Source organism: Corapipo altera, unplaced genomic scaffold (assembly GCF_003945725.1).
Source record: "Corapipo altera isolate COAL_440 unplaced genomic scaffold, ASM394572v1 145, whole genome shotgun sequence".
In the NCBI taxonomy this organism is placed as follows: domain Eukaryota; kingdom Metazoa; phylum Chordata; class Aves; order Passeriformes; family Pipridae; genus Corapipo; species Corapipo altera.
Window position 1 is genome coordinate 73572 of NW_020885078.1, and position 11472 is coordinate 85043.

The 11472-nt window shown below is 37.3% G+C and overlaps 2 protein-coding genes across 2 annotated transcripts; both read left to right on the plus strand.

The window, feature by feature from the left end:
• Positions 1 to 2910: 2910 nt before the first annotated feature.
• LOC113960050 (olfactory receptor 6Y1-like) lies at positions 2911 to 3844 on the plus strand. Its single transcript, XM_027669392.1, is given in 2 exon segments — positions 2911 to 3173; positions 3175 to 3844. Coding segments are annotated over 2 exon segments (933 nt in total).
• Positions 3845 to 8974: 5130 nt separating this feature from the next.
• On the plus strand, positions 8975 to 10370 carry LOC113960040 (olfactory receptor 1020-like). The gene has a single exon (XM_027669371.1). The coding sequence runs from the start codon at positions 9441 to 9443 to the stop codon at positions 10368 to 10370; it is 930 nt and encodes a 309-aa protein (XP_027525172.1). The 5' UTR covers positions 8975 to 9440.
• The last annotated feature ends 1102 nt before the right edge of the window (positions 10371 to 11472 follow it).

Here is an 11472-nt window from a genome sequence, read left to right on the forward strand (position 1 = left end):
CTAGCAGCCCTAAGCCTGGAGGTCTCTCCCATCCCACTAATCCGTCGAAGTCCAGCAGTTTAATTACCTAGGTAGCCTCATCTCCTCGGATGGTAAGATTGATGGAGAGATAGACAAGAGTTTAGCAAAGGCATACAGTGCCTTCAGAATGCTTCATAAAAGAGTTTGGCAAAATAAACACTTGAAGAAAAGTACAAAGATCAGTGTTTACAGAGCCATAGTGCTATCTACTCTCTTATATGAATCTGAATCATGGGTCATCTACTGCCACCACGTGCGACTCCTGGAATGCTTCGATCAATGCTGCCTCCGTACAATCCTAAACATCCACTGGTCTTATTATGTGACTAATACATCTGTTCTAGAACCAGCAGCAGTCACAAGCATTGAGGCCATGTGGCTGAGAACACAGCTGCGTTGGGCAGGGCACGTCTCCAGGATGAAGGACCAACCACCGTCTCCCTAAGATCTTGCTTTACGGTGAACTTGCCACCGGTTGCCGCATGAGAGGAGCCCCGAAGAGGAGATACAAGGACTCTCTGAAACCACATCTCAGCCTTGGCCATATTGATCAACATAACTGGTCTACTCTGGCCTCCAACTGGGAGGTCTGGAGACACACCATCTATATCGCTGCTGATGCCTTTGAGAAAGCACGCAGGGTCACCCTTGAGGAGAAAAGACAGCGCAGAAAGAATCGTGCCTTGCCGAACTTACCATCTAAAGAGTCTTTCTGCTGTGCCTTTTGCAATCGGACATGCCTGTCTCGTATTGGCCTTTTTAGCCACCAGCGTGCTTGTGACAAACGTGGGTAGAGACCTTTCCTGATTCTTCGTTCGCGAAGCCCAGCCATGATGAGTGTTTCTGCCACAACTGAGATGTTCATCTCGTCATCCTCGTAGCTCACCTTGGACTTGCTGAAGGCTGCTATTAGGTCACCTCTCAGCATTCTCCTCATCAGACAAAAAATCACTAGCCATATTCTTACCATCTGTACTGTATATAGCTGTTGGCTATAGTGGTAGATCAGAGAGAGTCCATCATCTCCATTATTCTCATTATCTTACTCTGATTTGATTGGTAATAAATTCAGTTAATTTCCCCAAGTTGAGTCTGATTTTCCCATGATGACTATTGGTGAGGTATCTCTCCCTTTCCTTATCACAACCCATGACCCTTTGATTATATTTTCTCTCTCCTGATGAGTCAAAGATAGGGAGTGATAGAGAAGTCTTGGTGGGAACCTGGTGTTCAGTTAAGGTAAACCCACCACACTACCAAAACTGCTTCCTGGATTCGTGTGGCTATCCTCTTTTTGAGTCCCTTTAAGTGGAAACAAGTAAGAACTGAGAACATCCCAAATGACACTGAACTGCTGTGCTTAGGCAACTGAACTCAGTCTTAAATATTTGCATATCAGGTGTTTAAATTGGTACAAATGAATCCTATATCTAACATATAATTAAATGTAAATAAATGTATAAAATTCCATTTTGACACTGGGGTTTTAGTTGATAATTATTGTACATAACTGTGAGTACTTAAACAGGTACTCAGGCACTAAACTGAGTTTCCATATGTCAGTGTCATCAAGGGAGACAGATATACAAGATCAGGCAACTTAAGAAACTGAGTCTGTCTATTCTAATAGAGGTATTTCACACTACTGGAGGAATCATTTCACCATAATATTTGTACTGTATTGTACTATTCAGAAAATGCATAGCTTGGCTATTTATAGATCTGAAAGTTGTACAAGTAACTCCAGTGTAGGTGAAAACACTAAGTTAAGGCTCTAGATTGAGATTAGGACACTAAAATATTTTTCTACATTAGCTTTTGGTAGATGACTGCCATGTCCTCTGCCTCAGGGTATGTTTTTATTTTCCTCTGCCCCACAAAAATAAATAGACACTACCTGGTATTATTTAGTTCTTCAGTGTCTCAGAAAAAAATGTTAGACATTTTCATAGTTTCTTACTTCTACTCCACGTGGAATCATAGAGGAAACAATCCCTCCTCTTTCTGTGGTTGCTTAATAAAATCTCGTGAGACACCAAAGGAAAATAAAGTGGTTGTTTTATCTGTGTTAGTATAAATCATGCAACTGACACAACAGTCTACACTTCCTCTGTACCCTATTGATCATATTCTCTAGGATCAACTAAGGCAGTGGATTCTACTTGAATTCCCACTACAGAAGGTTGAGAACAGTTTTGTTTTTAATAGCACAGGTGGGGCTGTTTTTATTTCTGAAGGATTAATCTGAGTTAGTTGCGAACAAACCAGACCCAGAATTATAATTCGCTTGCACTTATGCTGTATCTCAGATGCTATGTGGACCTTTTATCTCAATAAGCTTTATGTATACATGTCTCCTCAGAGCTAGACATAGAAACCTCTAATGGGCTCCTTCAGATATGTTTGGAGGGTTTTTTAAACATCAAATTGAATATATCCCTGTGGGACTTCACAATTCCATCACAGTTCATGGGATATACGTGATATAACTTCAGAAATGTTTAGATGTAGAAAATAAAACATTGGCAATGTGAATGTCTATCTATAAGTTCACAACCTATAATTTCTTTATACTGGATGGACAATATCATAGCATCATTCATCTAGCTTATTTTAGATCCGCATCTTAGATGAGACAGGACTTGGAATGCTTATTTATCTCCATGAAATATAAAGTAAAAAGTATACCTTAATTTTTAAAATTAAAAATTCTGAATTGAGCAGATAGATTTGAAAAAATTGGTTTCTAAAAACGCAACAACAAAGTGTCTGAACTTTTACAATGTCTTTAAATGGTGGTGTAACATATTGCTATGAATTTAAGCCTGTGTAGTTAGTTTCATTGTATTAATTTATTGCAGGTGGATAAGCTCATCTTTCTTCTACAGAATGGGTGGGAGGAGTGAAACCAAAGTCATGTATTTCATTCTCCTGGGTTTTCCCACCACTGCTGAACTGCAGCTGCTTCTCTTCTCTGCTTTACTTCTAGTTTATTTATCAACTGTGTTGGAAAACTTCCTTATCATTCTCATAATCTGAAATAATCACAGTCTGCAAAAACCCATGTATTTCTTCCTAGGGAATCTGTCTTTCTTAGAGATCTGGTATGTTTCTGTCATTGAGCCAAAGATGCTTATAGACATCCTCTCTCATGACAAATATCTCATTCCAGGGGTGCATAACACAGTTGTATTTCTTTGTGACTTTTGTTTGTACTGAGTATATTCTGTTAGCTGTTATGGCCTATGACCGTTTCTTGGCCATATGCAAACCTCTCAGATACTCACTCGTCATGAATCATCAGTTTTGTGCTCAGTTGATAGCTGGCTGTTGGATGTCTGGTTTGACCACTTCTTCTATCAAGCTGAGCTTTATAGCCCAGCTCTCGTTCTGTGATGTAGGTGAAATCAATCATTATTTCTGTGATATTTCATCCTTACTGAATATCTCCTGCAGTGATTCCTCTTTGGCTGAGCTAGTGGACTTCATCTTGGCTCTGATGGTCATCATGGTACCTCTTTGCACTGTGGTGACCTCCTATACTTGCATCATGTTCACTGTGTTGAAGATCCCTTCTTCTCAGGGGAGGCAAAAGGCCTTTTCCACCTGCAGCTCCCATTTGACTGTAGTGTTATTGTTCTACTCCACCACTCTTTTCACTTATGCCCATCCTAAGCTCATGTATACCTACAGTGCTAACAAGTTGGTATCAGTCCTGTACACAGTAGTTGTGCCACTCCTGAATCCTCTTATATATTGTTTTAGAAACAAGGAAGTCTGGTTTGCTCTGGGAAAGACCTTTACTTGCACAAGACACATCTGAGAAATCACATACAGACTCCTGGAGAAGGGGCTTTGTTTGTGGAGATCAACTGGCAGTGCTGATGAGCTAAAGTCAGGAGGTCCAGACCTTAATCCATGCCAAAGTGAAACTCCATGCAGTGCCCATATTTCCTGAACTAGAGCTTAATAAATCTAAGTTAGATCTATGTATATACTATGGTTTTGATTTGAGATGACTGGGGGTTTTTTTGTTTGTTTTCCCCCAAAGAATCTATGTTGTTACCCATTCTTAAGTCTCCAGCTGAATGACTGCTCCAGTTTTCAAGAGAAGTTTTGGAAATGCTAGAAACTGAACCCTAGATTTGTTTTCCCTAGGTAGTTTACTAGGTCCAGTAAACATTGCAAAATGCATGTAAAAATCAGATACCTACATCTGATTTATTTACTCTGAGGTTCCATTATTGTCCCTTGAAATGAATAGGCAGTGGAAAAGAATGAGTAATTTTAACGTTCTTAGATAGCTGGTGTAGGATAAAATGAACCCATCCTCTGAAGAAGACAACTTTTCTTTAACAGCGGTAGAGAAAGCATAATGTGAGTAGCCCAAGCTGCAACTGTCACTTGGCCTCTGTCAGCAGAACCCTGGGGCCCTGAATATCCTTTTTGCACACCAAATAATTTGCTCCACGAAGAAATTCAGATACAACTGAAAGGACAGATCACTTCAATGTTTTCTTCAGACTGCATGAGCCTTGGATCCAGCAGTATTCCAGTAGGAGTCATGATCTTATGCACAAGTCTGGAAAGACAGAGTTAAACACTGATCATCTGGTGAAATGGTGCCTTTAAGAAAACTACTCCATGTTCAGAATATCATAGTGTTTCAAAACATTTAATATTCTCTAACAAACAAACAAATAAATCTGTCAGCCAAGTGCATCCCTATATGGCCATATTAAATATGGGTTTGAGTTTATGACTGAGACTGTAGTTTCTGATATTCTATGCTCTTTATTAGCATATGGCCTTTTCAGATTTTGCAGTTCATGAAACATCCAGCTTTCCAGGGAAGAAACCGCAAGACACTTGCTGGAAGAACTTGTCTATGCATGTTGTTGCCATGTATCGCCAGAGACAAAATTGTTTCAAATCAGACCTTTGTGAAGACTTGAGCACAAGGTTAAGGAGAGGTGTCAAGAACAACCTGAAGTTAACCATAATGGGGAGTTATCACCAGAAATGTAGGATGCTGGCTGTATAACAGGTATTAGCAGAAAATCTGTGATGAGAAAATAGGTAACTGACACAATATGAATATACATTACAATATGAACCATTGGAAAGGAGTCAAAAAATCCAGTAATTCTTTAGATCTGCATTAAAGATCAATAGCGACAGATACAGGTAGATATAGATTCCTCTAAAAATACCTAAAAATTAGACATTGAAGTCTAATGTCTATTTAGACATCTAGGCAAACTACCCTAGGCTCCTTTACCATTCATGCATATGGATTATCACCCTAAAGGATATTTATTCTATTTATCTATAACATATGCCTTTATGTTCAGCCATCTCTAGGAAAACAGGAATCATGAATAACAGTTACTTAGAAAGACAAATGCAATCACTCCAAACATCCCTTCGTTCTCTTTCTTTCCCCCAGTTTTTACTGCTGAGTATGATGCTATATGGTTGAGAATATCCCTTTGGTCAGTTGGAGTCAGCTGTCCCAGTTGTGTTCCCTCACAACTTCTTGCCCACCTCCAGCGTCCTCGCTGGCAGAGTTGTACAAGAAGCAGAAAAGGCCTTGACACTGTGCCAGTGTTGTTCAGCAATAACTAAAACATTCCTGTGTTCTCAACACTGTTTTCATCACAAATCCAGAATTTAGCCCCATACAAACTACTATGAAGTAATTTAACTCTATCCAAGCCAAAATCAGTAGCATGTCAGGTCACTTTGTTCCTATTACAGTATATAAAATTATTTATACACCAATAATCACCTAATCTATTTCTTCTCTTATTTCAGTTTTTCGTTTATAAAGTGCAAATGATAGCATTTCAGTACTCCATAGTGAGTTTTCCATTGAAGTATTAAATTTTGCAAGGTGTGAAGTTCCTTTAATACAGTGATTTGGCTACACACATTGACACTGGGTTTAAGGCACTGATCTGAAAGTGATTGTTTTGAAATTAATGTCAAGAAAAACTTTCAAACACACTGTGAAGAGGATTATCATCCAATTATTATGGGCTTTAGGTACACTAATAATGGTGTCATTAGATAACAGAGGTTTCTAAGTGTTCTTAGGAAAAGAGAAAACACAGAAAAGTCTTATAAAAATACAATCTTTTTGAAAATACAGGTTATCTCTTGCATCTAAAAGTTTATGTCTGACAGCCTTCCTAATAAACACTTTTGTAAATTCAATGTTAGGTGTAAATAAGTCACCTCCCACAAGTAATGTAGGTAAGACTGGAAGTTCAATTTTAGACTTTGAGACCCTTACTATCTCTCTTAATCTTGCTTTCTGTCTCTGGGAGCTGATGGGAATGTATGCAAATGTAAAATAGTCTGCTTTTAGAAGAAATTGATCTATCATGAGTCACATTTGAGAAGCTTTTATATCAAGAAGAGAAACATGTTTCATGTAGATTTATTTAAAACTACAGACCAAAACAACAAAAATTTAATATAGTCTGCTTTAAATAAATGTGATTCTCCTGTGTTGAGAAGAATGCAAGTTTGCTTGTTGAAAAACAGCAGCATGTCCTAGGGTGTCCGCACAGGAGTTGTGAGATGCTTCTTTTCTTCCTGGAGTGGTTTCTGGATTCCAGATCAGTTTTCCATTAGAGGCTGGACACTAATGTGAATCACATTTCTAAGCTTTAGGTGGTGAGTACACTTTCCCTCCCAGTCAGAGAAGAGAGTATATTTAGAGGAAAGTTGGTTTTGGTTAGCGAAGAGAAACATATTGGTTGGGGAGAAGGCAAGGGTGTCGGTTCTATTTCCATAATCTGGAAGGAAACAGATTGTAATGGCTAATAGGGTTTTGATTAGGTCCACGACATTTTGCTTAGCAGAAAGAGATCTACAAGGAGCAGGAAGAGTTCTATATAAGAAACAGTGAAAAAGCAGGGGTAAAAAAGACACAGAAGCAGCATTAGACTTTATTGTTTGTGTTTTGGTTTTTCTTCTTCTGCAGGCAAAGACAAATGGCACAAGGGAAGAATATCTCATTTGAGGTTCAGATGTCTGCTGTGAAGATCCAAGACTCTAGAAATTAAATCCCTAGCGGTTTTATGCACACCTATTAAAGTATATATAAGCAACATGCTAAGGAGAATACCCTTAGAACCAGTGAGATGAAAGGCCAGTGATGTATTGATTACCAAGAGACTACTGAAAAATTAGTGGAGTAGAAAATACGTTCAATTATTTTGACAATGTGTTCAAGAAATCTGAATTCCAAAAAACAAACTTGGCTTTAATCACAGTATTACAAGGTATGTGTATTGTGGTTTATGAAGTCTGAGCTTTGCTTTGCTAAATGTAGTGATAGAATTGGACTAAAAATAGTTGTTTCCTCTTTTTTTGACTACATAGCATATAGTAATAAGGACTTATGAATACAGTTAGCTCTTCTAGAAAGTAAGTCTGCTAACAGGAAGCCCGTATTTAACGTGTCTACATTCTAGACTTTCTGTTTTTCATCAGCCAAGAGACAGTTCCAGAGATTCTTCAGATCTCAGAGGAATCAAAAATCTTCCCCTCTCACTGGCTATAAAAGTAGCTCCAGCATCTTCATTCTTAGCTTAGGTTTTTGTTAGTCTCTTTTAAAAAGACATTTACTTAGAGCAGTAGTAATTGTTATTTCAACTAAACAATTTTTGATAGCATGTAGCATACCTTTCAGTTGACAATATGTTTGATTATTATGAAGTTTACATCTGTTACATTTAAATCATTGATGGATACACATAAAACCAGAATAAAAATAATAATTTAAATATAAGGTCAGTTAGCTCAGACAAGATCACACATCCATCACATGGCTGACCACAGTGACATGTAATTTTGAAATTTTCCTTTCCATTATTGTGGACAAAAGTATCTCTTTTTTTCTTATTATTTTCTTGCTAGCTTGATTCCTTTAACACAGACACATACCTATAAGGGACTGTTTTTCTCCTTTTTTGAACAAGTATGGTGGGGGTAGAAGAATAAAACTGTGGATGCATCTGTTTCTCTCTTTTGACAATAGGGGAAGCTTTAGCATTAGTGAAAGCTATAGACAACAGGCTTGAATAAGCTTTGACTAGATGATTGACCTTTACTGTCTAAACTTGAGTTCTCTGTACACAAAAATCCCAAGAGAAACTAGCCAAAATATCTGAAGAGCAAGCTTACACAAAGAGAAGTTCCTTCTCCAAATTTATTTCCCTTTTCTAAGGCACGGGTAAATAAGAACAAAGAAGTAAATAGAGCTTCCAAGGGCACCCAGAGACAAGGGTACATTTCAAGGACAATAAAGAAATGGCTGAAGTGTTGTGTTAAAAATTAATTCAGTGTTTTAAAAAGTTTAGATACATGTGGGTTATGAAAAATTATCTAATGGAAATAACAGCAAACCAAACAAAATACCAGTAACTGGATGGGGATACCTATCACTCAGTTTTATACATCTATGTACATCTTCATACTTACAGAATATTTAGCTATGCCTGAGCTGGACTTCCCTTTAGGTCAGTGGAGAAAACTAGAAAATCTTAAAACATTACTCATACCTTCTATGTAAAAATTCTAAAGTGAGAGTGCTTATTTCTGAATTTAAAGGTAATCTAAACTATGAGTTCTAATGTAGGCATCAACCCACTGAAAGTATTCAAGCCTAGTTCAGATGACACCCAGCTTACGAAAATAAAACTACTAAATAGAACTGAAAAGGAATTACTTGAAACATTCTGTCAATTAGTGTGTGAATTAACATTTGAATAGAGAAAATTTATTTCAGAAATCTCAACATTTGAGGGGTTTCTTTCAAGTACTATTAAAAAAAGAAAAAACTCGGTTTCTCATATAAAGAAGTGTTACCTTTTTTAATAATAGGCTTTTTTTTAAAAAAAAAAATCCACATTCTTTAAATGCATTTCTTGACTTATATATATTTTTAACTGGTTTGCATCATCTGAAGGAGCATATTCTTTTTGTTTGTTTGTTTAGGGGAGAACAGTGTTTTGTGGGCTAGTTGCAATCTCAGGATAAGACTTTTTCCTACCCAGTTAAACCTGAAATAGGTCTTTAACTGTAGAATGAAATGTCTGTTTCTAGTTGATTAAATTAAAATAGTTTTAGATAAGCTGCATGCAGAGTGTTTCATTATACTGAAGATAATATCACAGGGTAATTAGTTTACAAATTTTTAAAAATTAATTTACAAATAGTTTACGAAAATATACAGATATGATAAATTAATCAATTTTCTAATATTTTCCATCTGTCTATTTTTTATATTTCTTATCTTTGATATATCTCGCTGTTTGTCTTACTCTTCTAATTGTTTCTCCAGGTAAACTACTTGAAATCCACTGCATCCTAATTTCCTTTCGGAACATCATCTGAAAAAAAAAATGGAAAACCACACCAAGATAACTGAGTTCATTTTGGTTGGGTTCAAATCTCATCCAGAATCACAACTCTTCCTTTCTGTTCTCTTTTCAATAATGTATGCTGTCACTGTTGTAGGAAATGTCTGCATGATACTCATCATTAGAATGAACTCCAAACTGCACACTCCAATGTACTTTTTCCTAGAGAACTTGTCAACTTTGGACATCTTCTACTCCTCTGTCATCACTCCCAGAGCAACACTGATATTCTCACTGGACAGAAGAAACATTGCCTACAATGGCTGTGCTTCACAAATGTTCTTCTTCTCTCTCTTTGGTACAACAGAAGCCTTCTTTCTTGCTGTGATGGCTTATGATCGCTTCACTGCCATCTGCAATCCACTGCTGTACCAAGTGATTATGAATAAAAGACTCTGTGTTTTCATGGTGATGGCCTCTTATCTGTCAGGCTGCATCAATTGCACCATCCAGACAGGCTTTACATTCAGTTTGTCCTTTTGTGGGCCCAAAGAAATAAACCACTTCTTCTGTGATGTTGCTGCAGTGATGCATGCTTCCTGTTCAGACACACTTGTCAATGAACTAGTAATGCTGGCTGTGTGCGGATCCATTATTGTGGGCACTGCCTTGGTGGTTTTTATCTCCTATGCTTACATAATCATCACAATTGTCCAAATGCCTTCAGCTGAAAGCAGGCACAAGGCCTTCTCCACCTGCTCTTCTCACATGATGACCATCTGCTTGTTCTTTGGGACAGTTTTCTTCATGTATGCTCAGCCTGGGGCCACATCTTCACCCGACAAAAGTAACACCATCTCGATCTTCTATACTATCGTTATTCCCATGCTAAACCCTTTCATCTACACCCTTCGAAACAAGGAGGTAAAAGGGTCTCTGAAAAAACAATTAAAAAGGAAAGGTTTTTTTTAGCACCTTTACTAAGGTTGAGAATCACCACAGCGACCAATTTGGTACAGACAGGTGCTTAGAATGTAAAAAAAAGGGACATCACAGGACATCAGGGCTTGCTTTCAAGAGTTTATTGTGTTTCCAGATGGTCAGTGTCATGGATGAAAGTAGGAGATACAAAAAAACCTAAGAGAATCTAGATCAGATGAAGGTGTGGATTTGTTTAACCGTATTTAGGCATTTACAATCCATTTGAGCTGTAATTTAAAGCCCTCTTATAGCCATTCAAAAGATAAAAGCATTTTAAAGGCATAATCAATCCAATTGGATTGGACAATCTAAAGTGTATCTAAGTGCATTGGATATCTAAAATAGGACATAATACTCAGACTCTGGCAGTACCTTATTCGTGTGCCTCAGAAGGCAGTTCAGGTGGAGGCATTCTTATTGCAAACATCCACAGTCAAATTAGATCAAACAAGAGTCAACTGAAAGATTTATTTCTCTGTGAATCCTTGTCTTTTTAATTATTTTTTTTTCCTTTTTGCTTTTAATCACTTCTCTTTCAGTGGAACCACTGAAATTAAGATTAAAACCATTAAGCATTAATGGGCAATTGAAATATTGTGCTTGAAATGGTCTTTGACAAAAACCAACCAAACAAAAAACCAAACAGATTCTCTTTCCGTGTGTTCGTGTGCATGTTCACGTGAGTGTTTGTAACAGGATGGGAGCTATTTCTTTGTGATAGGTAAACTTGTAACAACAACCATCTGACATAACATGAAGGTAAGGTTTGAGTTCAACTTTACAGCCCTTGCAGTGGTTTGAAATTCTGGTTTTAAAAAAATGCACATTTCAGGAAATACCAACTTGAAACTTCAGCATCAAGTGTCTGAAGCATGGACTCTTGAGTTACCATGTAAGCATTGTCCTACCAGAAGACTGTTCAATTCTCATTGTATTGCAACGTAAGATAGAGCTGGCTAGAAATCAGAAGTCACCTTTCAGAGAAAGTAAATATTTAAATTATTTGTTTACTTTCTACTTAAAAGAAATAATATCACTGTGAAATAAATCACTACCCATAGTTACCTCTTTCTCTCTCTCAGGTATCTGTGCT

What these genes read in the sequence shown, in the direction of transcription:
- LOC113960040 (XM_027669371.1), top strand. Translation starts at nt 9,441, where the DNA reads ATGGAAAACCACACCAAGATAACTGAGTTCATTTTGGTTGGGTTCAAA.